The sequence below is a fragment of the Aureobasidium namibiae genome (genome assembly GCF_000721765.1).
Source record: "Aureobasidium namibiae CBS 147.97 unplaced genomic scaffold scaffold_17, whole genome shotgun sequence".
Taxonomy (NCBI): domain Eukaryota; kingdom Fungi; phylum Ascomycota; class Dothideomycetes; order Dothideales; family Saccotheciaceae; genus Aureobasidium; species Aureobasidium namibiae.
In genome coordinates this window covers 17,003-44,183 of record NW_013581192.1, presented here as the reverse complement: position 1 = coordinate 44,183, position 27,181 = coordinate 17,003, and the positions used below count along the sequence as shown (strand labels likewise).

At 51.1% G+C, this 27,181-nt stretch overlaps 13 protein-coding genes across 13 annotated transcripts; 6 read left to right on the top strand and 7 right to left on the bottom strand.

Annotated features, from left to right (window-relative positions):
- Nucleotides 1-647: 647 nt before the first annotated feature.
- On the top strand, nucleotides 648-1,757 carry M436DRAFT_54031 (RmlC-like cupin; the record flags this gene model as incomplete). The annotated part of the gene is made up of 1 exon (XM_013568825.1): nucleotides 648-1,757. One exon carries the CDS (start codon nucleotides 648-650, stop codon nucleotides 1,755-1,757), a length of 1,110 nt encoding a protein of 369 aa, XP_013424279.1.
- A 266-nt stretch (nucleotides 1,758-2,023) lies between these two features.
- On the bottom strand, nucleotides 2,024-2,920 carry M436DRAFT_54319 (uncharacterized protein; the record flags this gene model as incomplete). The annotated part of the gene is made up of 2 exons (XM_013568879.1): nucleotides 2,024-2,718; nucleotides 2,773-2,920. The coding sequence occupies 2 exons, from the start codon at nucleotides 2,918-2,920 to the stop codon at nucleotides 2,024-2,026; spliced, it is 843 nt and encodes a 280-aa protein (XP_013424333.1).
- A 945-nt stretch (nucleotides 2,921-3,865) lies between these two features.
- M436DRAFT_66482 (uncharacterized protein) lies at nucleotides 3,866-4,366 on the top strand (the record flags this gene model as incomplete). The annotated part of the gene is made up of 1 exon (XM_013568907.1): nucleotides 3,866-4,366. The coding sequence occupies one exon, from the start codon at nucleotides 3,866-3,868 to the stop codon at nucleotides 4,364-4,366; it is 501 nt and encodes a 166-aa protein (XP_013424361.1).
- Nucleotides 4,367-4,647: 281 nt separating this feature from the next.
- Nucleotides 4,648-5,486, bottom strand: M436DRAFT_84672 (uncharacterized protein; the record flags this gene model as incomplete). Its single annotated transcript, XM_013568950.1, has 2 exons — nucleotides 4,648-4,746; nucleotides 4,800-5,486. 2 exons carry the CDS (start codon nucleotides 5,484-5,486, stop codon nucleotides 4,648-4,650), a joined length of 786 nt encoding a protein of 261 aa, XP_013424404.1.
- A 318-nt stretch (nucleotides 5,487-5,804) lies between these two features.
- M436DRAFT_54013 (alpha/beta-hydrolase) lies at nucleotides 5,805-7,053 on the bottom strand (the record flags this gene model as incomplete). Its single annotated transcript, XM_013568823.1, has 3 exons — nucleotides 5,805-6,125; nucleotides 6,162-6,875; nucleotides 6,934-7,053. The coding sequence occupies 3 exons, from the start codon at nucleotides 7,051-7,053 to the stop codon at nucleotides 5,805-5,807; spliced, it is 1,155 nt and encodes a 384-aa protein (XP_013424277.1).
- Nucleotides 7,054-8,104: 1,051 nt separating this feature from the next.
- M436DRAFT_54108 (NAD(P)-binding protein) lies at nucleotides 8,105-8,917 on the bottom strand (the record flags this gene model as incomplete). The annotated part of the gene is made up of 2 exons (XM_013568838.1): nucleotides 8,105-8,462; nucleotides 8,511-8,917. The coding sequence occupies 2 exons, from the start codon at nucleotides 8,915-8,917 to the stop codon at nucleotides 8,105-8,107; spliced, it is 765 nt and encodes a 254-aa protein (XP_013424292.1).
- Nucleotides 8,918-10,660: 1,743 nt separating this feature from the next.
- Nucleotides 10,661-11,889, top strand: M436DRAFT_66478 (Di-copper centre-containing protein; the record flags this gene model as incomplete). Its single annotated transcript, XM_013568906.1, has 2 exons — nucleotides 10,661-10,848; nucleotides 10,905-11,889. The coding sequence occupies 2 exons, from the start codon at nucleotides 10,661-10,663 to the stop codon at nucleotides 11,887-11,889; spliced, it is 1,173 nt and encodes a 390-aa protein (XP_013424360.1).
- A 3,080-nt stretch (nucleotides 11,890-14,969) lies between these two features.
- On the bottom strand, nucleotides 14,970-16,136 carry M436DRAFT_54428 (uncharacterized protein; the record flags this gene model as incomplete). Its single annotated transcript, XM_013568894.1, has 1 exon — nucleotides 14,970-16,136. The coding sequence occupies one exon, from the start codon at nucleotides 16,134-16,136 to the stop codon at nucleotides 14,970-14,972; it is 1,167 nt and encodes a 388-aa protein (XP_013424348.1).
- Nucleotides 16,137-17,533: 1,397 nt separating this feature from the next.
- M436DRAFT_54381 (uncharacterized protein) lies at nucleotides 17,534-18,367 on the top strand (the record flags this gene model as incomplete). Its single annotated transcript, XM_013568887.1, has 1 exon — nucleotides 17,534-18,367. One exon carries the CDS (start codon nucleotides 17,534-17,536, stop codon nucleotides 18,365-18,367), a length of 834 nt encoding a protein of 277 aa, XP_013424341.1.
- Nucleotides 18,368-18,884: 517 nt separating this feature from the next.
- On the top strand, nucleotides 18,885-20,649 carry M436DRAFT_84666 (SHMT-domain-containing protein; the record flags this gene model as incomplete). Its single annotated transcript, XM_013568949.1, has 5 exons — nucleotides 18,885-19,010; nucleotides 19,062-19,118; nucleotides 19,171-19,264; nucleotides 19,314-19,451; nucleotides 19,508-20,649. 5 exons carry the CDS (start codon nucleotides 18,885-18,887, stop codon nucleotides 20,647-20,649), a joined length of 1,557 nt encoding a protein of 518 aa, XP_013424403.1.
- Nucleotides 20,650-21,021: 372 nt separating this feature from the next.
- M436DRAFT_54001 (uncharacterized protein) lies at nucleotides 21,022-21,669 on the top strand (the record flags this gene model as incomplete). The annotated part of the gene is made up of 3 exons (XM_013568819.1): nucleotides 21,022-21,140; nucleotides 21,205-21,319; nucleotides 21,424-21,669. The coding sequence occupies 3 exons, from the start codon at nucleotides 21,022-21,024 to the stop codon at nucleotides 21,667-21,669; spliced, it is 480 nt and encodes a 159-aa protein (XP_013424273.1).
- Nucleotides 21,670-22,791: 1,122 nt separating this feature from the next.
- Nucleotides 22,792-26,037, bottom strand: M436DRAFT_54463 (uncharacterized protein; the record flags this gene model as incomplete). The annotated part of the gene is made up of 1 exon (XM_013568896.1): nucleotides 22,792-26,037. One exon carries the CDS (start codon nucleotides 26,035-26,037, stop codon nucleotides 22,792-22,794), a length of 3,246 nt encoding a protein of 1,081 aa, XP_013424350.1.
- A 320-nt stretch (nucleotides 26,038-26,357) lies between these two features.
- M436DRAFT_54303 (snare-like protein) lies at nucleotides 26,358-27,015 on the bottom strand (the record flags this gene model as incomplete). The annotated part of the gene is made up of 2 exons (XM_013568878.1): nucleotides 26,358-26,601; nucleotides 26,657-27,015. The coding sequence occupies 2 exons, from the start codon at nucleotides 27,013-27,015 to the stop codon at nucleotides 26,358-26,360; spliced, it is 603 nt and encodes a 200-aa protein (XP_013424332.1).
- Between the last annotated feature and the right edge of the window lie 166 nt (nucleotides 27,016-27,181).

The following is a 27,181-nucleotide window of genomic DNA, read 5'->3' as shown; positions in this document are numbered from 1 at the left end:
GGGTATACATTCATGCTCTGTATATGTCATACATAATCAGGAGGACTCGTCGTGTTCGTACACCAAAATCAACACACGAGGCCAAGAAGAGTCGGCAACGACAACCGGCAGTCTTTCTCTGTGCTCGCCAAGTTGGTCCGTCCATAACAACATACGTCTGCGAACTCGCTACGCACGAAACATTGAAGCTTCGCAACCCTAACAAAGCCGACAGATATCAAGCCCTAGATCACAGAACCGATTCAACCGCAGCCCTAGATATGATTGACTCGCTGTGCCTGAGAACTGGCGCTTGTCGGGTTCATGAAGCCTGCACGCGCATCAACTTGGTACTAGCAGCAGAGGCCTGAGCTGTGTGCCCTGTATGATCGTCCTGAATGGTCCCTTGTAGAACCCCTCTCGTCGATCTCAACACACTGGCAGCAATGAATCGCAATCTTTGACGGCGGACGAGTGCGGAGGAGCAGATGTCTAGCGATCGTGTACACCTCAAATGGCCGAGCATGTAGGGCTCGTTGACCTACAGTCAAGTGCTCATACAGTAGAAAGAGGTATAAGTATTGTAGCAGCCCTCGGGGTGTCCATCCGAATCATCTGATATCACCTTCTCTTCTCTCAAGCCCTATACACTCCTGCTTTGTATCAAGATGCATATCCCTTCCTTGGTTGCTGGCTCCGTTGCCCTTTCGGTTGGATCCAACTCTCGTAGCTCCCTCTTCGTCGAGAACGCTCCTGATCACGTTCGCCCCTATGTCATTGAGAGATATGCCAATGCCCAGGCCGTCGCCGTCGGCCAGCAGATCTACAGATTCCCTGTCACTGGTGCTTCATCCGGGGGTGCTTTCTCCATCCTCATGACCAACTCTCCCGCCTCAGGCGCCCTGGGTGTCCTTCCTCACATCCATCAAACCCACTACGAGAACTTCTTCTGCAGTAAGGGACGCTTCCAACTTTGGACCAACAAGTATGGCGACGAGGAGTCTAGAGTCATGTTGCCTGGCGATTATGGCGCTGTACCAAGAAACACTACACACACATTCCAAGTGCTGGACCCCGACACTGAGATGCTGGGAGTCATTCAACCCGGCGGCTTCGAGGCTCTCTTCTTTGCCATCGCAGACTCCAACTACACATCCTCCACCTCCTCTCCCTACGTACCCGCCGCGGCCAGTGGCTCCACCGACGCAGGTGCCGGTTCATCGGCCTCGATGATCTCAGCCCTCGAGTCCTTCGACGTGTTCGCTCAACTAGACTACTCCCCCCGCCGCGATGCCATCAACGGCACCGCACCCGCCAACACAACATGGCACACGGGCAAAAACACCCCAGCCACCAACTCCAACACACCCTTCTATCTCGCCAAGAACCAAGGACCCATGTATCTGAACAGCGAACACGGATACCAGATCGTTGCCCCCTTCATCACCACCACCCAGAGCGCAGCAAAGTTCTCCGAAGGCACCGTCACCATGTCCAGAACGCTTTCCAACACTACCGTCCCCACTAGAAAGTTTGCCGATCACACTGCCTTTGAGATTTTGGAGGGCGCGCTGATGGTGAAGTTGCAAGGAGAGGAAGTGAGGCTTTTGCAGGGTGATGTTGTGTTTATCCCAGGAAACACTAGCTTCTCATACTGGTCAGAGGTTGCGTTTACCAAGTTTTTGTATGTGGGTGCTGGAGACCAGGGGTTGGATGTGGCTTTGATGAGCAAGGCTGTTGCTTGGGATTACCCTACTTGGCCTACCTCTGCTGTTTAGAGACCTTTTTGAATTTCTGGAGTTGTTGACGAAAGGATAGATGAGATATAGATTATAGGTGCTTGTGTATAGAACATAGAATATTATTGCATGATCAAGATAGACTTTTCAAGATGATGATTTTCTCTCGATGTTTTGTGAACGAGACCAAAGAGGTGCTATCTGTGCGATGATCATGGCTACAAGAGCAGTCCAGCTTTTCTCTTGCTGCCTGTGCCATGCAAACGGCAACTTCATGTATGCAAAAGGTTCGATCCAGGAGCCTTCTAGAGCTCATCAGGATCAAAGACATCCTCGGTAATAGCGGCTCTGTTGCCACCACTCGCAGCCCAATCTTCCCTGCGCCTGCGTTCTCTTTCTTCCTGCTCAGCTTGCTGTCTTTCTTCCTCTTCTGCTCTCCTCTTGTCTGCCGCCTCTTGCTCCTCAGCGCTAAGCACAGTGCTCGGATCCGTACCATCTTCCAGCATGCCTTGGATGGCAGCTAGGGCACCCATACGAATGACTTCCTGAGATGGCCAGGGGACAAAGGGCAGTTGCGACAACGGATCCAGCATGGCTTTTGTTTCTGCACTCAGTGTGGCTACGGCTCTGTTTTCTGTCGTGGCGGAGTGATCGGTTGTGCTCGTGTTGTCACCGTTGTGGGCTGGTGTGGCCATGCCATTTGTGATTTGAGTGGTTGGTGCATCGGTGACGGCGGGCTGTGGTTGTGAGAGCAGGTCGGTCGAGATGTGGCCGCGGAAGGTGGGCGGTACGGTCGTCTTTGAGATGAACTTTGCGTATGACAATAGCTCTTCAACGCCGACTTGACGCGTATTTGGTGCTGGTTGTGACGATGGGATGTCGAGAAGCTCTTTGCGGGTATCGGCCAGAGTACGGAGTGTAGATTTGATCTTCTCGTCTAGGGCATCGGCAGTGGCGCGCAGCTCGAGGATACGCGAGTAGTTTGCATGATGTACGGCGACTGTTCACGTTCAGTGAGTTGGTGAGATCCAAGGTAGAATGTGAAGAAGCGCACGCTGTTCCAAACTCTCATCCAGCTCGTCGTCTGCTGCGACTAGTGCATTCGCTGCCGAGATGGAGGGATTGTAGGCTGCGACTGATTCGACCAGCGTGTTCAGCGCAGTCTCTAGTCGCTGGAAGCGTGTCTGGAATACACTGAGCATGTCTGGATTGTGTCGATGGTTGCTAAGAAGGAATGTGACCAATCAAATGCCCGTCGCATTCGACATCATCAACACACCGCCAAGACATCCATCGTCATGCGAACACGCGACTCAGACACGTCTTTGACCTTCATCTCCCACCGAACATCTATTCTCGTGTGCAGGACTTTGTGCCGCATGTAGCTGTACAAATGCACGCTGGTTCTCAGATCAGAGATGTCTCCAAAGAGAGACTATCATAGATCGCATTTCGATGGACACTATCATATTTCTGAAAGTATTGTGCACTCTCAAAGCTAACTTACACATGTTTCATCCGCCAATACGAGGAAGAAATTCTGCCTCAAACATTGCATCAAGCAGCTCACGTTGGACCTGACCGCGTCGAAGACTGCGGGTCATACGTGGCAGCCGTCCGCTAATCATGCAGTACAAGCCTGACCGCTAATAACCTGCATTTCTGCCGACTGAACTGACACCTGACCGGTCTCTCTAGCCTGCTGGAAATGTACCCATGTAGGCTACCTTCGATAAGACCTTGTCGGTGCCAGCTTGACAGTCTCTTGCTTCTCACATCGTGTCTCAAAGTTGAGCCCTCGCGAGTACCTTATCGCACTGCAGAATCCGTAATCGAATCAGAAGCACCATACCGGAAGCGGAAGCTTCTTCAAGTCAGCCGCAACTTCGAACTGGCACATGCAAAGGGCAAGCTCCGAGAAAAAGAACAGGAGGTCAGGAAAGAGAAAAAAGACCAAGCAAGAAGAGAACATCGTGAACGGCAAGCCAAACTCAGGAGACGAAGGCACGAAGTCAAGGCTCGTGAAAAGAGGCGCAAGCAGAATTGTGAAGGAGAAGATGGCTAGAGAAAGGAGCGATCTTCTCAGAAAAGCGGGACTTATGCTCGTTCCTCCTCCTCTTCCACATCCTGACGACATCATCATCATCATGCCTGGCAGCATCAAACCTGCCAGCGTCAAAGCGGGCGGCATCAAAGTGACCGGATGCGTAGATATCTTTGACGATGACCCCTACGCTGAGCTCGATGATGACGACTTTGAGTGGGACAGCGATATGGATGGCGAGATCTCCTCGTCATTGAGCGAAGACGAGAAAGACTACCATGCCGACGATCCGTGGCATGCGCTCCTTGTGCTCGGATTGAGAGTGTATTCGCAGTCAAGTCCCGTCACCATCAAGGTTCGAGAAGGCGATGAAACAGACGATGACGAGCCCGCACCTGGAAAGCCAGACTCCGACGTTCGGCTAGATGGACGAAATACCTCTGTAGATGAGGACAACACAAAGCAGCCTTCCGCTTCCAGTGAAGCAATTTATACGCCTGGCAAAGACGACCAGAGCAACAGCATGACCAAAACACTACACGAGCACGACAGCATTTCATCGATCGAGAAGCCGAGTGATATAACCATCGAGCAAAAGAAATGATGGCCCTTCTTAACACCCTTCTTCCCACGTACACAAGTTTGTAATGTGTGTAGCTATAGAACTGCAGAATAGTTTCGACAAAGGGGACAGCTCCCATCGAAATATGATACTTTCCCGGCTCACTCCGGTTCGTCTCGTGATTCAATAACTACCATGTCTTTTTATAGTGAGGAAGCCGCTCTACGGTCTGGTGGGAGGAAGGTGACGGTCTGAAGCCAGCCTGCTCTGTACACTTCTGACCCCCTCTCTTGCAAGATATCGAATCATCTCACTCCTGAGAACTAATAGTCTTCCAGATACTCTTTGAGTTCGCTCTTACAAGCTTCTCTATCAAAGGTTCTTCCGGGCCACCCATGCTTCTTGTAAATGTCATAGACTGCCTGCCAACACGATTAGCAAGACACAACAGAGCATGCAACCTCATAAGCTTTACCTTTGTACACTCGTCCTCAATTTCCACATCATCAACATCATCACTCTCCAGCATCTCATCCTCCTCGACAGCGTTATCTGCTCTGGTGAAATAAGTTCCTCCATCTCCATGTGAATCATCAACAGGCGGCGCGACCATCCAAATAAGCTTCTCGTACAACATTCGCCACCTTTCAAAGAACTGTTTGACAGGCATTGTCGGAGAAGCCCTCCACTTGTCACTCTCTGCCAGTCTTTCGTATTCATCCCAGTTATTACCTCCGATATTGTTAGCCATAATGCTATAACTGGTAACGTTTCCGGTTTCTGTATCGAGTAATAGATAACTCCCGTTCCTATCAACCATATCCGCGATAGGGATGACATAACCTGGCAAGTTTCTGATAGCATCAGGTGAATCATTATAGCAAACACCTTTGTGATACTGAATGCATGCGCTCTCAGAATCAATGGTCCATCCGCCGCGAATACTGGAATGCTCGAGATATGGCAGGTGCCGGAGAAGTTCGATAACCTCGTTGCTTTTGCCGCTATTGTGCAGTTCGGTTGCGTTGACATCGGGCCAGCCGCCCACGGGAGGGAATACAAGAGCGGTGGGGTCGACGTATGGGAGGCGGATGTAGAAAGTGTAGAAGTCTGTGATTGCGGCGACGGTTTCGTGGCGGGAATATGTTGATGAGGAAGCCATGGCTTCTGGTTTTAGTCGTTGCTTGATTTTAGGTTGACAGAAGCTTGTGTTTGGTAAAAGAACTCGTTGGGGTCTTTGCTGGCGACAGGGGGGTTGTTGTATTATCATGCATTTTCGGCTCGGATACGTTTTGCGCGCGACTTTCTCACCGCTGAATCGTGCAAAAAACAATAGCACGGAATTGTGAAACAGGAATGGACTCGGAAAAGTTATGGAATAAATAGGACATCAGAATGATCATTAATGAATAATACGAAATAAAATGCTGGGAGATAATAAGATATCTATAAGTTGTACAAAGAAGAATCTGGAATCTCTTTAGAGAACCAGAGCGAAAGCGCCCAAGAGGACAACGGCAAGAGAGCCGGAAACGGCGCCAGAGATGGAGCTTGCGGCACCAGTGTAGGGCATAAGAGTGTGGGTACCGTTGGGAGCGCTGGAAGACTTGGAGCCAGACGAGCCGGTGGTGGCAGGACCAGAGCCAGCAGTGGCGGAGGCGGCAACGCTCTGGGTGACCTGAGCAGTGGCGGCCCAAACGGAGGTGTAGGAGGCAATGGCGGAGGTGTCAACGGAAGCACAGTCGACAGTTACGGTGACAACAGACTCGGGGGCGACAGTGGGGATGGCGAGAACACCAGTCTGGATGGATGAGAGAGAAGCAGAGGCAGTGATGACCGAGGCAGAGGCAGTGTTGTTGCTGTAGGCGTAGGTGGTAGGGACAACCTTGTCGGTGGTAGCAACCGAGGTGAAAGTGCTGCTGGGGGAGACGATGGTGCTGGAAACGACAACATCGGCAGAGGCGATCTGGCTCTTGATCCATGCAGCGGCAACGTCGCTGTAGAGGTCGAAGTAGTTCAGGTGGTCAGCGACAACATCACCACCGGCGCAGATAGGGTCCTCGGCAACACAGTAGTCGTGGAACTTGGAGGTCCAGGTGGCAAGGTTGGCCAACTGGTAGGCAGGGCGAGGGAAGATGCCGTTGTCGGGAGCACCGCTGAACTGGTTGTAGGGCTGGTTGGCAGTGTGTCTGGTGTTACCGAAGACAGTGACGGCGACGATCTTCTTGCCGAGATCAGAGTTGACGTCAAGGTTGGGCGAGGGAGTGGTCATGCAGTCCTGGAAGAAAGTACCGCTTCCACCACCGATGATGTCGCCGACGACCTGGGCACCCTGAGAGTAACCGCTGATAACCAGCTTGGTGTCGGGGCAGCGAGCGTGGTACGAGTTGAGCTGAGCAATGCCGTTGGCAACACCCTCATCGATAGACTGGCAGTAAGGAGCCTCGACGGGGTTGTAGAAGAGGATGTCCTCGTAATCGCAGTTCTCGAGCCCGTTGCAGATGGCGTTCACGAGCTTGCCTTGACGTCCGGGGTAGGGTTCGTTGTTACCCTGAACTCTTGGTTAGCAATCTGGATCATGCAAATCAATTGCTCAGGAAGCAACACACCTTGCCGAGGAAGATATGCACGTCAGAGCATGCAGACTGTCTAGCCTCGAGCTGAGGAAGAGAGGCAGCGACAGAGGTTTGCGCAATGGCAAGGGCAACAGTAGGGGCGGAAACACGCATATTTGCTGTGGTTTAACGAGTGTGGGTGCTTTAAGCAAAGAGAGAAATAAAGAAAGATTAGTAGTTATTAGAGTATGATACTGTGACGAGAATGAGAAGAAAAAAAATGGTGGTGAATGTAGTGACTATATACGTGATAGCACTCACGAGTCACCACCCATCAACAAGAGAGGCGATCTGAAATTGTGCTTGGGGTCGGGCTTCGTGTTCGGGCGAGTGCGGGGATAGCGAAACTAGCGGCCAACTATTGAACGTGGAGATTGCAGCCGCGGGTCTGGCAGCTTCTGGCTGCCTGTCTCCAGCGCTCACTGTGGTATTCTGAGACGAGGTACTCATGTACTTGTGTAGAAATACGAGTCGCGCGGAATGGCAAATTGAATGCTCAATACTGTGAGAGTGCTGGTATACGTACGGCCTTGACGATAAGCCTGTAGGAATACGATGATAGTCAAAAGCGTTGTCTTTCTAGACATCATTGTGTCGAGTCTTCGTTGCGAGATGACATCGCCGTTCCAGAAACGGACTTTGGCCCAGCAACATCAAGAAGTTACACTGTTCCTGCTTGCGAGAGATTGGGAGCTGCACTCTGGTAGAAGGATTACTCGTCGGTGCAAACTTTACGAATAAGAGGTCGTGGCGCCAGGCACGGTGTCTTGATTGGACAAGTAGACGACAAAAGCGGCAGAAGATTCAGGCCAAAAGAGTCAAAGCACAGTTCATGTGCCTGGCTAGTCAGCAATTTTTCCCGAAGGGTCTCTCAAAGTCTCAGTTGTTGTGGGCAGCACCACAACAATCGCCAACAATTCTGCATGACAGAAAATTAATACGGTTCCATTGCTATTATTACCACCCCGCTTGGCCTCTCACGTCGCTATCAGCCAGGCAACCGAGTGCCTCATCTAGGTCTTGACGAGTCCATGAATGGACTCTCTACGCACATCTGATCGTGTGCTCGAATCGTTAAACTACGTAAACATATTTCATGTCTCAACGGCATCGGAACCTTAACCCAGATCATATCTTGAGCAACAGGCAATCGATTGCCTCAAAGCTACTTCGTCGCATCAATGACTCCAACTGGTACCCCAATCCAACGGCTCTCGCGATCTGTCAAATCGCTGGCAATGAAATCGGCGTTCTGTTCCAAAGTTGTGTCATATCTCGGGGCATTCATGGCAGCCAAGATCAGCTTTCCGAGGAATGGGATGTGCTTGAGCCACGAATCCTGCCACAGAGGAGGCGAGGTGGAATTGGCTGTCAGTTTGTTGTGGATAGACTTTGCCGGTACGCTGACCTGTAGGTTCTCGGCTGTCATGGTGCTTGGACACAGTAGGGACCATTCAACCGAGCGAGGTGGCAGTGCTCTGAGAAGCTTTATGTTTTGGCGATGCTCAAGAAATATGGGAACGCTGCAAGCGGTCAACGACGCGCGGTCGACATGGAGTCGGCTTACTTACTAATTTGAGAGCATCGTGTCTGTCCCAGGGAACTGCAGTACGCCCAACCCTCCGAGGAACCAGGCTCGTAGAGGTTCGTTCCTTTGGACTCCAGCTTTTTGAACACCTTTGAGCACTGCGGAGAAGATTTCTGGCAGATCGTTTCTCTTCCAAGGCGCCATGGCTGCTAGGCCAGCAGAGTTGACAACCGCTTCGCAGTTATGTTCAAGGATTGCCCGACTGATCAAAGATGAATCTTTGGCGTTCCCTTCAACGACAGTGATCTGGCTGTATATGCTCGTTGGAAGGAGAGATTCGAGCTTGTTTGCTGAACGGACATATGCGACCACTACATGGCCATGGGTGAGGAGTGCTGCGACAAGTCGCACACCAAGATTTCCGGTTGCGCCGATAAGAAGAACCTTCATGTTTATGTTTGGTGTTCACGTCTTGGTGTCGAGCGTTCGAAGTGTTGACTGTGTATAGTAAATTCAAGATTGCATTATATATACACGTCCATCGGGGGTTCAGGCATCAAGGTAGGATTGTCGGATCTTGCTCTCACCGCGGTCTACTGCGTGTCGGGAGCTTGTCGCATGACCAGCGACGATGAATAGCCACTTACATGGGTCGATTTCGAGCTGGCGGACATTTCTTGTAGCGGCCTCCGCGATGTTGTACACTGTTACAGATGTGACATTCGGCTCCGTCGCAATCCGCGTGCGTTGGAGCATAGGAGGAAGCGGGGTCGACCACAAGCTATCGGGCAAACTGCTCCCCGACCACACCTCGCATCAGCAACGCATTAGTCAGCGACCTCTTTATTGGACATCTCAAAGGATTGAGCCACATATACAGTACGGTAGCTTACTGCTTCCAGGAATGAATGGATTCCGATACACGTATCAAGCGTTCACAGTGCGAGGAGATCACACAGTATCAACGTCGTGACCATGCCTCGTCCGTGGGCAGATCAGCCATACAATCTCACTAATGAAGAGATTCCCACAAGATGTAGGTGTGTCCGCCTTCTTACTGGGACTCGACTCAATTTCGATAAGAAGATCTATCTACCTGGGTTTCCAAGCAGCCTACTGTACCGACATAGATGGCAGTCGCTCACACCGGCATCATGAGAGGTCTCGACAGCACTCACTTGAAGTGCCAGATTGATCAGCATGGCATAAAACGATGGTCCGCGACTTCTTGACCTACTGCCAATACTGGAACGAAAGCATCCACCATCACCTCGGTCTATCTTCTCAGTTCACGGAACGAAATCTCATGGTTTCTAAAGTCCAGGTCCGGAACTCGATTGATGGCTCTCGTTCATTGACCGACCAATAGCAATATATGCGCGAGCGGGAGCGGGTCTGTAGTAGACAGCTGCGGCGTCCTTCCCGTGTGCTAAAATTCGTAACTCCCACGGTTCTCTTACGAAGGTGTGAAGCGTGAGAATAACTATCAAAATGCACAGTCATCTCTGTAAGGTAGGATGAGTCCACAGAGAGCTATGGATCTCACAACTCTCAATGGCTCCCTCTCAATCCCCCAAGCCACTGTGCAGTTGTATAGCTGTGTGCATTACAAACTTCAGCATACGGGGAGGATGCAACAGTGACAAGCGAGAAGCGGTGAGCTGTGGACCGTGAACATGATCTGCCAGAAGCCCACACACGTGCCAACAAGCGAACTTCAGCCCTTGGCCAATCTTTGCCTGTGCAGGTATAAGCTTCGGGTCGAGACCCTGTAAATATATTAAACAAGTGCGCCTTGCTTACCATGCCCTTCAACACTTCAAGTCCTCAACCATATCGATTTATATTCTGGAGTGTACAGTACTCGTTCTTGCATATGAACGTGCCGACACAGCCTCGAGTGCGGTACTCGTCTGCCTTGAACATAATGTAAGCAGATACGTGTCGAAGGATTGGACGCGGTGATGGTAAATATTGAGAGGCGACGCGGCTCATGGCATGGATAAGGATTGCACGTCGCATTCTACATGATCTGCCACTCCACTTGCATTTTGATTGTTAGTTTGTGATCCTCCGGGAATTAAATGCCCCGTCTAGACACGTTATATGATATAAGCCGTGCTTTCCTGTTGCTTTTATCTGACTTATCTCGTGTCTCATCATCTCTGTGGCGGCACGTTATATATCGGGAACATGCATTTCTCTATACTTGCAACAGCAGTGTCTCTGCTGTGTGCGAGCGCTACGGCGTTCACACCAGCATCAACCTCGGGAACAGACAAGCTCAATGATCATGGTATGACCAAGTTGAAGACGTACCTCCACAAGAACCGTGGGCAAAACACTTGCAACTTGGACACAGCGGTCAAGCGTCAGGAATGGTATGTCCAACCAGATCAGTGTTCAGCCCTGGGCATGTGTTGACAATATCCTGCAGGAGCACTCTCTCGAATGCCAACAAGAAAAAGTACATCAATGCTGTTCTGTGTCTCCAATCCAAACCAGCAAAGAGCGGCAGCATTGCTCCTGGCGCAAAATCACGATACGATGACTTCCTCGCTACTCACATCAACCAAACATTGACTATCCATGGTACTGGCAACTTCCTCAGCTGGCACCGCTACTACACATACACTTTCGAGGAAGCCCTTCGCAATGAATGCGGCTACAGAGGCTATCTTCCCTATGCCAACTGGGGAAAGTACGCTGAAGATCTGCTGAATTCACCAATCTTTGATGGAAGTGCTTACTCCATCTCTGGAAATGGCGAGTACAGAAACTACTCTGGTGCTTTTATTCCCAGTGAAGCTACGCCCTTGATCCATCTCCCTGCAGGTTCTGGAGGTGGTTGCGTTACGACTGGACCGTTCAAAGATATGACAGTGAACCTTGGTCCTGTGGCCCCTGTCTTCACAGACGTTCCTCCTAATCCTCGTCCTGATGGCTTGGGCTACAACCCTCGCTGTTTACGTCGTGATGTCGGCGCTTATGCTGCCAGTATCGCCTCTACGGATGCTAACAGCACCGACTTGATCAGACAGAATTCCTACATTGGCGACTTCCAAACGGTCATGCAAGGCGATTTCGCAGCAGGGCTGTTAGGTGTCCACACAGCTGGCCATTATTTCGCTGGCGGCGATGGTGGAGGCGATATTTTCGTCTCTCCATCAGATCCATGGTTTTGGCTTCACCATGCACAGATTGATCGTACCTGGTGGATCTGGCAGAACCAGGACCCAGCGAGCCGCAGCACCGCCAAGGGCAACAACTCTTTGGCAGGAACCATCACTCTGAACAACCTTCCTCCTTCAAGGAATACCAGACTGGATGATGTGATTGATTTGGGTGTCAATGCAAAGAGTATCTTGGTCGAGGATGTGCTTAGTACCACCTCTGGTCCGTTCTGTTATGTTTATGTCTGAGCGTCTAGCTTTCATATATCCGTCCAGTCTTATGTCCAGTATGGTAAGCAAAGAAGTACGAGAACTTTGATATTGGCCAGTTTTCTATGTGTGGAAGTTCGTAACTCCCGCACTCCTCCTAGGGGGGTGTAGAGTGTCTCTCTCTCTCACTATAGAAAGGCATAGTGGTTTCCAGACTAAAGATGTATCCGAAAATAACCTAGAGTATATTGTTTCTCGATGGACACTGTTCTCTTTCTTAGATGTATCGTGCATTCGAACGGCTGTGCGCACTACATATTTTTGCACATGGAGAGATGTCAAGTACCATCTTTCTTTCTTTCTTTCACACCTGTCCCACATAAGGATGAGAGCTAATCTGAATGGTGGACAAAGAGCTTGGACGAAAAGACCAGATTGACTTCGCTAGTGGGCAGATCCTAAATATGTGCAAGCAAGTCGAAAAAGGTAGACGAGGGAAGAACAGACAGCTCGGCCAAGTCAAAAAAGCTGTCTTCATGAATAGAGTCTGCTTGTTGAAAACCACAAAGGCAGATCAAGCATTCTAGCCAAGAGACGTCAAGTCTCGCTTGCCACCGACATGGCACCTGTAACGCTCGTCAAGAATAATCGAGGTCGGCTCCCCCACAGGTCAAATTACCATGGTCGCTCTTGTCCATATCTAGACTTGATAGTAGGGTACGTCTCATGGTGGTGCAAAAGAGCCGACAACGACAGAGACACGTTGTATCCGAGATTGAAGGCTCCAAGTTGCCATCAGACGTTTCGAATGCAACCGATTTGTATCAGTCAGAGGCTATGATGATGATCCAGAGCCGCTGTTCGTGTCATTTCTTCGAGCATTCTACTATCGCATGGGACCCCCGTGTAGGCGATTGACGGCTCGACGTCGTAGAACAGCTTCGGCCTAAGAGTGTCTCGGTCCGAACGCGAAGATACCGAATGCTTCGTCATAGCTTTTGCGTCGTCGTACGGAGTAGCATCACCTTCGCGGTTTCGGTTTAGGGGCTGTGTCAAGGAAGGATGGGCACAGCGTGGTGTAGAGCATGTGTAGAAGGTTTCTCGTGTTCTAAATGTCACAATGATCGACCCGTACCAGCTCAGCTGAAGTCAACGTTCCGGCGGCTCATCATGGTGGTTGATGTACGAATATCTGAGGAAGGGAGGTCCCGATTGCGCAACTCCCAGGGTCCTATTGGCCAGAGGATGACGGCGACCGGAGGAGTGCGACACATAATCACGAGCTCGTGGAGACGCCACAGATTGTGTATACCAACGGTCACGACCGCGGCATATGCAAGTCATGGGCATAAGCTTTTTGCGAGAGCAAGGGAGCTTCGGCGACTTTATAGTCTTTGTTTGCCCAACACCGTAGGTTTGACTTTACAGAGATACCACTCTTTGGGATTGACGACGTGTGGGATTGATTCCAGGAATGCGGGTGGTGAACAGGGCGTTGAACTTTATTGCGGAGTAGGGGATGCGATCACCATCAAAGATTGGGTCGTTGCCAACAAAAGCCAGACTTCTGGGTGACATGTCAATGTGATGGACCTTGAGAATATGATGTTTTCGACATCTCCAGTTTTCCGGCGGATCATGTCGGTGGGAGTCTGCACAGGCAGATAATCAACAACCAAAGCAGACTCTACTAACGAGGGCATGCCGGTAAGTAGACCCCAGCCCCTGCCTAGTTTTCGTTCTCGTGTACTCTGTCAGTCCCACCTGATTAAGAAACTGTTTGTAAACAGTCAACAGTTTCGCGCACTTCATTGAATCATGGGTTATAACTAGATGTGCGTAGTCAGCAGAATAGACAGGAAGCTGTCCGGTCGTGAGCCGTCGGCAGGAGAAACCACCATGCAGCAGAGTAGGGCACGATTCATGGGGAAGAGTGGGTTGTACCATGACTCGCAAGCAGATGCTGTCGAGCCGAGCCAGCAAATCGTGGGTGTTCATTCATCGATTTTGACTGTCGTACTCGGGCTCCATCGATGGCAATTCTGCATGAATTGTCACAAGTGTATAAAGGCAGACGACAGGGTCCGCAGCATGTGATGACGGGAGTGCATGTTGGCTGCTTGGGCGATTGTGTGCGTACTCTCCGTGCAGCAGATGACAACAAGATTGAGGTACCGATCTGAGTTATTCCCAAATGGGCAGGCCGCCTGAGGGTGAGGAGAGAAAAGCACCGCCGTCTTGACTTTATGCCGGACATGTTCGCATTCGGAAGCTACCAGGGCTGGGTGTGTAGGACACGCACGCGAGATGCATAAGTACCATCACGCCCCCAGACATCGAGTCATTCGCTCAGTCGCTGACGGTCGGTTCCGATGAGAATCGCCGACGGCAAGGCGGCGGATCAAGCGGACGGACAACAACGACGAGTCGCGGGCTTCACCTAGATGAAGCGGCTACGTTTTGCCTTGTAATAAGAAGCAATCCACTTTGACCTCTCATGGACGTTGCTCATGTTGACTCAATGCGCGCCCTGTCAGTAGGATTGCTTGGTCGGTGTTCAATAGCCAGTGTACGATTCATGGCCATGCATCAGGTCGACAAGCAGCCTTTATCACATGCATGACAGATACGAAGTGGAGGTCTTGTCTACGGAGCTGAGGGGAAGCTGAATCGCCTGTTGAGACATTTGGAAGTCATGTCACAGCATATGCGAGATGCTGACTTTAGGTCAAGATCGTGAGGCGGTGCGGATGTCAGAAAATCATGACATGAAGTTCAAGAGAAAATGGGAGCGACTCGAGGGCCACCATTCTGTCATAATTCGTTGCATCTACGGAAAACTCCTTGACTCGAAGGTACTCCTGTCTGAGTCTCTTGGTACTTGTCTCCTGTGAACCAAGCAACGGGTATCAATAATGAAAACAATCTTCAAACTCGCCGTCGCAGGTTATAATGCGTCTGATGAAGTAACATGCTGGAAAATGCAACGCTGGCCTGATGCGACAAACACAAGAACAAAATAGAAAAGAGAATGGCCCACTGGTCATTCCCTGGATAAGTGCTTCTCCCGAGCACAGTATAGAGGTAAGGGAAGCATTGGATGTCGTTCCCGAGCTCACTCAACGGAAGATTGTGACTCGTCTCGTCATCTCATGAACGAGACGGCCTGCGTCCGCCGAGGCAATCTTTGAAAGTCCTTTCCAATTGGAGAAGGGGGTATCAGGATTGTTAATGCACTTGACTTGGTCTGCCTTGATCCGAGTAAGAAGCTCGATAAATCGGGACTCGTCCTTGTTGTAGAACATCCGTCTTCCTTGGAAGCAGAGATCCAGAGTCTTGAGCATGGTGTGGTCACCCAGTACACGTAAAGTGTCCATCAACTCATCGTCGTTCGTGAATCTACGCTCATCTGCATCCTTGAGATGAGTGTTCATGGAAGGCTGGGCATCTTCAAGCATGATAATCAACCGTCGGAGCAGACTGACATTGGCAAGACCAATGCTTCTGAGAAAACAACGGATGTCTCTGTAGCCAACTTCGTATACGTCTGTAGTCCAACGAACAGCTTGCTCCTTCTTACGGCGCTGAAAGTAAAAAGTGTTTTCGGAGTACAGAATGCTGCGACCTTCATCGTGTACTTGTCGACAGGTTTGAAGTAATGATGAAGAACGGCTAAAGTTGCTGGGATGTGCAAAGTCCAGCTTCTCTTCCGAAACAAAGGCCAGCCGATAGATTTGATTGCGGATCTCTGCGGGTAGATCTAGGAAACTGCGCTTTGAGGTTGTGTTGGGCTTGCTGATCTCGGAGGCAACACTCGATGTACTCGAGTAACCTGAATCCGCACATGATTGGGAGCGAGGAGACAAATATGAAGGAAGCGGACGTATCTGCGATTGTGCCTGGGCGAGTAACGAGTTGATGTCGAGATTTACAACCAAAGGACCTTCATGACCGGGCGGAACTTCAATGGTAAGAGCCACAGGTAGCGGATCTTTGTGCATTGGACTAAGTTTGAGGAAGCCACAATCTGAAGAAGAGTCGCTTTCCATGCCAGCCAGAAGTAGTGGAGTGCCTGGAGACGACAACGAACGCTTGCGCTTCAAGGAAGTGTAGGAGTAGCGGTCACTATCGTCAACGTAGGGATCCAGAGCAGGAGTGATTGTGGTTGTGTCCAGACTTTGCGTGTTTTGTAGGTAGACATCGACATGGTTATATGAATCATTATCTCGTGACGAAGGCCTAGTTGCACTGGCTGTGGTCTTGTGAACTTTGGTGACAGGAGCCATCGTGTAGTATGTGACTGGTCAGATGGGCTGAGATCCAGGTTGCGAATAGTATTTCTGGTCTAGAAGAGTTGGTGGAACGACTACTGGTATGCAGTATCTGGCAGGGTTGTTGCAGGGAGAAATGGGGACTAAACGCGAATCAAAAAGAGGAACGTGGCACAGGGCTGTTTTAAGGAGACGATGGATTCATGTGGTGATCGGTTCGTATTGGCCTGCAGAGGTACCTGTATAAGTCAGCCCCGCGAAAGAAATGACCTAGCGGAAGCTTGATTATATTGAGTGTGGCCTATACTGTGTCGGAGACATGCTCGGAGCGTTGGTGCTCGGTAGGGCATGCTGGAAACAGCTAGGTTCAATGGTTGTACAGTTCTGAGTTTGAGAAAGGAGCGTACGCGACGCTGTGGATACATGCCGAACCACAGAGCACTGACGACATTTAGAGTTAGCGAAGGGACATGACTCCGGGACAGCAGGAAGGCCGTTTAGGATTTTCTGTGAAGGTTTTAGTTTTGATTGTTTGGCGAACCGCAGGGGCGGCGTAAGCAGCGGCAGCTATCAAATCCTCAAATCTTGTGAGGCTGACTCGAGGCACCGCAGGATTGGAACGCGAAAGGCACACCAGAAGGCGGCGCAGCAAATAACGGCACGGGTCTTGCTGCAATACGTTTGGACATGACAGGATCCAATGGCAGATTACGGTTAAATTCTCAGCTCAACTGACAACAATCATCAGGTCGCACGATGCACGATGGAGCGATCGCCAAGATCAAATTTTATCCGCTTTGTGCTCCTGTTCACCCGGAGCGAGTTCCGGTAACATGAAGATGCAGGGCTTCTGGGGACGCAGTATGAGATCGCTGATTCTGGGTTCCTCGGAGAGGTCGTATGGTTCTATCTGGTAGCTGTGTGTTGCATGGCGCTCTTCTGGGTGATACGTTCAGACGCCGTGTGTTGGACTTGTTGTGTTACTCCAACGGATCTCGAGGATGGCCCGGTGGTCGTCAAGAAAAAGTAGGAGGATAGATCATGATCACCACTAGATACATTCCCCGAGTACTTTCGATTCAATGATATAACAGCTCTTAGTATCAGCCATTCATAAATATACCATCGAGAGAACAGCTTTGCTGGATGGTTCACTGATCCCAGGTCGAAGTGATTGATATACGAACAGGGTCATCCTCTCATCACTCTCGTATTCGTAGCATCGTATTCGTATTCAAACATCCAGAGCGAAGGTGACACAATGAGACACCGCAAGAAGCTGGACTAGAGCAGAATATAAAGCACATGGAGTTCCGACTTCGCTAGCATTATTCTAAAGCAAATTTCGATCTCATCGTTCCTCCATTGCAACTCAAATCTACTACAACACTGCTTCAATTACTCCAGCTACCATGTCTTCTGCACCTCTGAAGCCCCTAAATTTCTACGACATAGCATTCAAAGCACCTCGAAAAGAGACCAACACCGCTCCGAATCCGTGGAAGGCCAGACTTGCGTTGAACTTCAAGGCCCTTCCTTACGTCACGACCTGGGTGCCTCTACCGGATGTTGAAAAGGTTCGACGAAACTTGCAAGTTCCTGCTTGTCGAAAGTTCGGTGACGGCAGCGACTACTACACCTTGCCCGTACTTGAAGACCCCAACACCGGCGACAATCTCGGCGATTCCTTCGACATTGCGGTCTATCTGCAAAAGACGTACCCGGATTCAGGCTTGGATCTTTTCCCAGAGCAGAAGCTCGATTATGTGTTTATACCAGATCAAGCATCGCCAATTCCCATAACAAATGTTCGCGGAGGAGAACACGATGAGTACGCACGGTTCAACATGAGTGTGGACGAAGTATTTACTGCACATGTCATTCTCATGGTCAACGGTATGTTGCTGGAACCAGCAGGCGAACAGGTCTTTGTCAAGCGCGCGGGCGTGGACTCGTTCGATGCTTTTGCATGTGTCGGCGAGCAGCGAGAACAGGTCTTGGTGTCTTTCGAAAGCAACTTGGAAGGACTAGCCAATGTCTTCAAGAAAGATGAAAGCGGACCTTTCATTCTCGGCGCGAAGGCTAGTTATGCGGATCTTATTGTTGGTGGATGGCTGCGTATGTCCAACAGAAGCCTTCCAAGCGCCGAGTGGAACGCACTGAGAGGCTGGCATGGAGGTGTCTTTGGGCAATTGCATGATGCGCTAGACAAATATGCACAGACTGATGAAGGACGTGAGGTCTAGATAACCCAATCAAGACATTGTATCCAAAAGTCACAAATTCTTCTACTGGTCACAACAATTGCGGCGAATGTGATTGGAGGTGGTATTGAATTAAACGCTTTGATAAGCTATCCTGACAGCTAGTGCTTGATGGAGTTCTTGGACCCATCATGGACAGATGCCATGTCGGAGCGGCGGTGTCAAAAGATGACACGATACAACATGCTGCTCAGGAAGTGCGAAAATCGCCTGCAAAAACGGTGGTTTGGGACCCCAGACGTATCAGCAACACCCACGTCGCGAGACAAAAGCCTCGCGAGTGAGATTGTCTGCCGTATAGATCATCTCATCAACGCAGTTTTAGTTGTAAGGGATTGAAAGAGGTGGCCAGGCGGGCGCGCAAGATATAGGCGTTGCGCACAGGCCAGCGGGCGCTAGCCGGATGGAGAGAGTGGGATCATGTTGCTAGGCGGAGGTGAGTGATGTCGACGGTTGCGTGAGAGGTCAAGAGCAGTTGCTTCTTGTCAATCAACACACAATGTCAGGCTTGAGGACGACATCGCTGCTGCGGGCGTCTCGCACAGCCAGGCGGCCGTTCGCCGAGGCATGCCGCCCTGTGCAGCTGCAAACACGCCGCGCTCTGTCTATCGAGGGACAGCAGAAGGTACCATATCGTCAATGCGCCACCATGCAGTCGCTCTGACACTTCTACCAGCTGCTCTCGGCCGATCTCGAGGAGGCCGACCCTACCGTCTATAACATTATCCAAAAGGTCCAACATACTCAGTCATGACCGGCTATACCACACACTGACCCCCGCACAGGAGAAGAGGAGGCAAAAGCATTTTATCAACCTGATTCCCTCGGAGAACTTTACATCACAAGCTGTCCTAGATGCCCTGGGCAGTGTTATGCAAAGTGCGTAGCTCTCCACCGTATCGACATGGTCATAGGCTGACCCGAACAGACAAGTACTCGGAAGGTTACCCCGGAGCAAGATACTATGGCGGCAATGAGCACATCGACGAGGCCGAGAGACTGTGCCAGCAGAGAGCTCTCCAGGCTTTCCGTCTTGACCCCGAGAAGTGGGGTGTTAATGTCCAACGTACGCGAGAGTCCTTCTCATTCATCATGACACACAGTAGCTCACACTCGTTACAGCCCTGTCCGGATCACCCGCCAACCTCTACGCATACTCGGCTCTTCTCAATGCACATGACCGTATTATGGGTCTCGATCTCCCTCACGGTGGCCACTTGTCACACGGCTACCAAACTCCCACAAAGAAGATTTCGGCCATCTCAAAGTACTTCGAGACGCTGCCTTACAGACTCGACGAAAAGACCGGTTTGATCGATTACACCAAGTTGCATGAGCTGGCCATGCTCTACCGTCCCAAGATTATCATTGCTGGAACCTCGGCCTACAGCAGATTGATTGATTACAAGAAGTTCCGCGACGTTGCCGACAACGTTGGCTCATACCTCCTTTCCGACATGGCTCACATCTCCGGTCTTGTCGCTGGCGGCGTCATCCCCTCGCCATTCGACTACTCAGATGTTGTTACCACAACTACACACAAGTCTCTGCGTGGTCCCCGCGGTGCAATGATCTTCTTCCGCAAGGGTGTCAGAAGTGCCGATAAGAAGGGCAACGAGATCATGTACGACCTTGAAGGCCCTATCAACTCTTCCGTCTTCCCCGGTCACCAGGGCGGCCCTCACAACCACACAATCACTGCACTGGCTGTTGCCTTGGCACAAGCTCAAACCTCTGAGTTCAAGCAGTACCAGCAGACCGTCCTGGACAACGCAAAAGCCTTTGCTGCGCGACTTGGAAACACCAAGGACAAGGGCGGTCTTGGCTACTCGATCGTCTCTGGCGGCACTGACAACCATTTGGTTCTGATTGATCTCAAGGACAAGAACGTTGACGGTGCCCGTGTTGAGCGTATCCTCGAGCTCGTCGGCGTGGCTGCCAACAAGAACACCGTGCCTGGTGACAAGTCGGCCATGAAGCCCGGTGGTCTCCGTATGGGCACCCCTGCCATGACCACCCGCGGCTTCCAACCCGAAGACTTTAAGCGTGTCGCTGATGTTGTCCATCGCGCTGTTGAAATCACTCGCAGATTGGATGGCGTTGCAAAGGAGGCTGCCGAGAAGGCTGGCCGCAAGAACCCTGGCAGCGTCAATGCCTTCAGGGAGTACGTTGGCGAGGGCGAGGAAATCACCGAAGTCGTTCAGCTCAGGAAGGAGGTTGAAGACTGGGTGGGTACATTTTCCCTGCCGTGGGACAAAGCATGAACATGATGCGTCTGTGAATTAATGGCGGTGCTGGGGGAACGATTGTAATAACAGGAACAATGATAACGCATAGCAGAAGAATACTTGGGAGTTTGCACATTGTGAGTGACCAAAAGGAACAATCACATCGATCAATTCTCTCTCTCATCTCACAATACTTTCTTCTGTGTCCTCGCTCGACAAACGCAATTCGTTCTCGACCTGGTATTGTAACTCCGGACGATCGAGACGGGTGCGTACAAATAAATGCCTCTTTTTCTCTTGTTCCTCATTCGTAACACCCAACGCCTCCCGCACGCACGCCTTGCACCCCCCCCTTGCAGATCGATTACCTAAGAATCCGCTTACGCCTCCTCCCAATAACACAACGCCATGCACATCATCGCCTACAACCCTTTTGCCGGTGCGAGTCGCAATCTGACCTTTGACGACAACAATGAGTCTCCCTTCTCGTCCAACTCTACCAACGATACCGCAAACAAGCTGCCTTGGTGAGTACTTCCCCGTGTTTGCTATGGACTATGGCACGTGAGATGGCTGATGCAGCGAGGACAGGTATATGGGAGAATGGACTACGCCCGTCTCGGTTGTGCTATATGTCTACAGCTTGATATCTTTCATGATCTTCTTGCTCATGTTCATGTTGTATGTATCTCGCCATGGTTGCTTTGTAAGTGCTTGCTTCATACTTTACCTGCACACCCTTGACTCCTGTGTTTTACGGTCGCCATCGCCAAAATGTCCATTTTAACTTACTGATTGCGTCGACCGCAGCATATCTGTCGCTGCAGACGCAGAAGAAGAGCCATCAGATATCAACAACAGAGAGTCCGCGTGTGGAATGAACAACAGACCAACATGAACCACCATGGAGAAGACTCTGATGAAGAAGCTGATGACCTCGAAACCAACAGTGTCTTGCACAGAGGTCCCGCTGCTGTGAATTCCGAGAATGGCGGTCATCGTGTGCACAACATCCAGAGGCTGGAGAGGGCTTTGAGGACTGCTGGGATGGCTTGAGACCGCATCATCGAAAGTTATAAAGGGTCCCTGAATACAGAATGGAGAATGAAAGAGGTGATGGTATGGTCGATGAGAGGACCAGGAAAACAGTTCGTGGCTGGCTACAAAGACATGAAACGAAAGAGCATAGCTGGATCAAAATCGACAGATCTTTCTTGACAGTGAACAGAGATTTGAAACTACAAAGCTGCCAGTAAGTTCTGTATCACACTTGATATCCAATACACTGTCCGGCGAAGGTCTCTTGCTTTGAAATTCCTTTAAAGGACCGATCAACTCCCCCTTCAGGATTCCACATACCTCGGAGTGCTCTGTCAAGATATGATTTTGCTGAACGTCTTGAGTCAACAGTGTTGACTTAACGTGGCCAAGTTTTGTTTCTCAAATGCTGTTAGAGAGCATGGATATCCCCGCGAGTCGTTGCGAAAGCCACCGACGAAGGTGATTGAAGGGAGGTCTCGGGGCCTACGGTTGGTGAGAACAGACTTCTGATCGCCACAATCAAACCTCCATGCCACACACGAGGCCCTCTGCTTCCTGGACTCCGGACGTGAATTCCTTTGGGTAGTATTTTCCTTCTCTGGATGTATCCTTGGCGGAGGATTTCAGCGGCGCCACCGCTTGCGGCCATAGAGGTTGTTGCCAACCCCAAGCACTGACTGGTCCGAGTATTTTCCCTTGGTGCTAAGGTCATCGTCAGTAATTCAAGTGTGTTGGTCGGATACGCTGTTGTACATTACAGGGTTTGCCGAGGGTTCCGTACAGCAGGTACGAGAGAGATGCTCAAGAACAATTTAAATCTCGCACTGGTGCTCGTCTGATTACACAAGATCAACTGCTACGGCCTGACCATTAGCAATTAGCAATCCATATCTCAAATCAAGTCGGACACAGTGCGTCCGAATCCCTTTCCGTCCGTAGGAAGGCTTTCAGGTTGCGTATTTCGATAGGCCGACAGTCATGCTGTGCCTTGATTGGAAGGGTGCAGATAGTCAAGCTCTAATGGACATTGCGTTGTTGGTCAAACGACGTAATTGCAACCTCTGATTGCTCTGTGGTACTGTAGTAGGAGCAGAAACAATGGCAGGATTGTGTATCATCAAGAAGGGCCTCCCACAATCAACGAGACTTCTTGGAGCCCTTGCCTCCTCTACCTTTACCCTTGCCTTTCTGGCCACCACTACCACCACTACCATGTGCACCTCCACTCATCATGACTCTAACTTTACTAACAGGCAACACGCCAATGACCTCCACATCCTTCCAGTTCTTGATAAGCTCAAGTTCTCTGGGCCAAATGCGTTCGGTATCAGTCATGGACTGATCAACCCATTTACTGACGGTGCCAGCTTTGGACCAACTGTCCATGATCTCGCGTATCGCTCTGCCCTTCTTTTGTGCACCAGGTTGCAACTTGACCTTGTACTTGTACTTTGCCAAAGCGGCCCAAGGTGCACAAACAGGGATAGCCTCGAGAAGTTCATCGCCAGCGAGAGGTGTACCCACATACGCGTCAAGCTGAGTGACCGCACTACTTTCTTCCTCGTCAAGGGCCTCTATGCCCTCTTCCAAGTTCAAGCGGCGTATCTCTTCAGCTTCAAGGCCCTCACGCTGTGCCTTTTCGTGTTGAGCGCGGCGGCGTTCTTTGGCTGCTTCGGCGCTCTCGGCCTTTTTGGCTTTCTCTTCCTCTTCAGCTTCGCGCTTCTCTTCGGCGGCCTTTGAGCCTAGGATTTCCATTGCGAGACGGCGGTCTTCTTCGTCTTGGTCGGCGTATTTTTGGGCGGCCTTCTTGGCCTTGCCACGCTTACCGCGAACGGGCTTGTTTTGCTTTGGCTGGTTGGGGGTGTTCTTGGAGTTGTCAGCCTTGCCCTTGCTACCAGCCTTCTTGCCTGATGCCTGTGGTAACGAAGGCTCTGAAGCTTCTGGCTTGGAGTCTTCATCCTTCTCAGCTGTCTCCTCTTCAACCTCGGATTCCGAAGCACTCGAGTCCTCGTCTTCATCTTGTTGTCGGGATTGCTGAGCTCCCTTTGGTTGCAGGGGATTTGAGCGCTCCTCGGGCGTCCTAGCTCCCTCGCTAGCAACAGAAGCATGGTCGTTTTGTGCATCGGGGAGACCATCATCAGACTCGTCGGTCTTGCCCTCGTCCTTGACATCAGGGAAATCATCATCGCTAGCATCATCCTTTCCAGCGTCGGGGAAGTCATCGTCAGATTCGTCGTTGGCAGCAGCCTTGGAGTTTGCTTCCTGAGTCATGCCACGGACGTCGTCGTTCTGCAATCTGTGCTTGACATGTTTGGCCTTGCTCTGCTCGCTGATTTGCCAGATGACGGCAAAACCAAGCAGAAGCTGAGCGGGAGGAAGAAAGTTCTTCTTGCCGCGGATCATGAAACCACCAGTAGTCAAATACTCTCCGGTGGGAGCAGTCTTCGACACTTGATCAGCGTTTACCCACCAGGCGGACATGACAGCCTTGGAGTCCCAGGCACTCGATGTGCAGACCGACAGGTTTCCGGCTTGTGATAGAGTTGATGGAGGAATCTCGAATTCGGCGAGTCCAGGGTTATTCTTGATGATGACAGAAGAGGCACCATGGAGGTCGGCATGGACGTAGATATCGCCCTTCTTTAAGTGGCGGCGGTACAAGAGCTCGTTTTGCTGAGCGTCTTTGCCTCCCAAGACTAGGTAGCCATCAGATGAGATGAAGTAAATGAACTTTTCGAACCACAATTGCTTGCGTACAGGACGAAGGACTGCCTTCTCCTGTTTCAAGCCCTTCTTCAAATCTGCCTGAATTCTTTGTTCGGTGCTCTTGAGCGCCTTGGTAGAAGCCTGCTCGGTCTTTTCCTGCTTTGTGGCAGCCACACGCTTCTGATCGTAATATTGACGCGCATTCGACCAACCTGACAAACTGAGGTCAATGTCGACAGTGAGACGTTTGTCTTCCTTCTGGTTGCCCTTCGTTGACTTCCTCTTGTCCTCGTCCTCACTATCCGAGTTGTCGCTCTCAGTCACATCGCCCATCTCTTCCTCCTCTTCGTACGAGTAATCGGACAGGAGCAAGGTGACGGTGTTTTCCTCGAGTTTGAGCGGGAGCTTGATGATTTCGGCGACGGCATTGTTGCGACTCTGTTCCATCTCGATCAGACGTTCAATCTCAACCCAATCCATACCTTGGGCAATGAGACCGTTGACAGCTGCAGTAGCCTCCTCGACACGATCCAAGTTGGCCTCGATAGCTTGAGCTTTGGTGACGTTGAGTTCTTGTGTCTGCTGGAGAGAACCGATGCGACGAGCGTGTTCTTGACGGGCCGACTCGAGCCTCTTCTTGGCCGTCTCTTCTCTTTCGCTCAACTTGGATTCAAGCTTTTGGCCTTCGATGGAGGAGAAGAACTCGTCTACTGTCTTGTTGAAGCCAGTGAACTCCAAGAAGACATTTTCGGGGTTGTTCTCGAGCTGCTTGGGCTTGAAAGGGTGGAAGTCGTCGTACATCAGACCCTTGGACTTGTCCTCATCCGTCTGGCCATCACCACTGGCATCAGCAGCGGCCTTCTTGCTGCGCTTGGATACGATGTAGCCGGTGACTGTTTCGGCGGATGTAATGTCGGCCAGAACCTTGGAAGCCTCGTCGAAGACGGCCATGAGTTTGTCAAGAGTTTCTTCATTTTCAAGGACCTCGGAGGGTTGGACGGTCTTGTCGAAGCCAGTAACCTCGAAGACGTGATCGAGGACGACAGGGGGAAACTCTGTGATAGAGACGGCAAGGGCCTTGCGCAGAGCATCTCCAGGCTTCCTCTTGATCTTCTTGGTCGACTGGTCTTGGGATTGGCGCTCAATGGCCTTTTCCAGACCAGCACGGACTCGATCCTTGGTCAACGGTGGGACACCTCCGTAGTTCTGGCGCAACTCGAGGTTGTACTGGAGACCCAGACGGTAGCGCTCGTGCTCGGCACCCTCATCGACGTTTCTGAGCAGACCGATGATGTTGAGTTCGTTGTCGGTAAGGACGATGTTGCCGCCAGCGTAGAACTCGAGGAAAAGATGGTATTGGCCGTCGGAGAACTGAATGTCGATGATGCGGTCGGTACCGATCTGGGAGACCGACGTGACTCGTCGGGTGCGAAGGTACTTGCGGAGACGGGTGATGAAGGGCGAAGGAGCGGCGGCAGTGGCTCTAGCAAAGGTAGTGAGGTGGCATCGGAAGCCAGAGTCTATGATGAGCTGTTCGCGACGCTCTGGTTTGGCGAACTTGAACAAGAAGATTCGTGACGAAAGGTCGTAGATGTTGGACACGCGCAGGCTGACCAGGGCCGACGAGAGCTCATGTGCGATCACCTTGACGTCCAAGGACGAGAATCGCTGCTTCATATTTGATTTGGTTGGAGTCTTGGTGTGCAGAAGGGAGAGAGTCAAAGGACGGCGATGCGCTGTTGCTGCCCCACCGAAGACCATGACGACATGACCGAAAATTGGTCCTTGGTCCATAGTGCATGCTTGAATTATTTTGACTTCATGGTCATTTTTACTGACTCGTTCTGCTCGTCTGGTCCGTCCAGTCTCTGGTACGGCCACTAGAAAGGTATCCCACAAAGCATTCAATCATCGGTCGTGACGCTGCAAATGCTGCCGCCGTATAACGCCCATAACTCCTTTTTCCTGATGCCTCCCTGCTCGACCACTACAGCTTCCTACAGACCCTGTCGTAATCTCTCGCCCAGCTTCATCTTACCGAACTGCCAGGCCTTGAGCAGACCCTCTTCTGAGAGGTCGATGCCCTGCACGCTGCTAATGTCCTGCACAGGGGGCTTGCTGACGCGCGATGCAACAATCACAGGGTCCGTCTCGAGCACAATCCCGTCGTCGATGATCTCGTCAATAGCAAGTGATACTAGGTCGTAGTTTTCAACGATTGTGCGTTTGTCGACAGAGTTCCTGCAAGTACATGGTTAGCCTCGGTCTTCAGATCCAATGTATCGGCGCTACGCACTTGAGGAGAATGTTGAGAGAGTCGCGCAGAGCCAGAACAACAGAGTAGAGCAAGATTTCGTTCTCGTCGGCACCTCCGACAACGTAAAGCATGATATCGCTCTCCATCTTGAAGACTACGATTCGGTTGTCGTACAGGATAATGTCACTGTTCTGCTTGGCTGTCTTCTCCGAAAGTCCCTTCTCGAACGCCTTTTGATCCTTGAGTTGAGGGTATGGGTTTGCGCCGGGGAAGTCGTTGGCCGTAGCATTTGCAGGAGCATGAGGGGGGGAGTAGTATTTGGCGAGGATGCGCGATGAGTCGTCGGCCGCCAGGATCAGGACGGCATTGACCGAGAAGAGAGACATGTTGGGCGACATGATGGGCGACTGCGTTTATGCTGGTAATGTCTAGATGCAAGGCTTGTGATGGTGTCGGGGGTGTTTGTTGTAGTTGGAGCGTGGCCTCAATTCAGGGAGCTTCAAGCGTTGGTGACAACCGCCGGCCAGCTCACCTGTCCCACGACTTTTGCAAAGGGGAAGACGA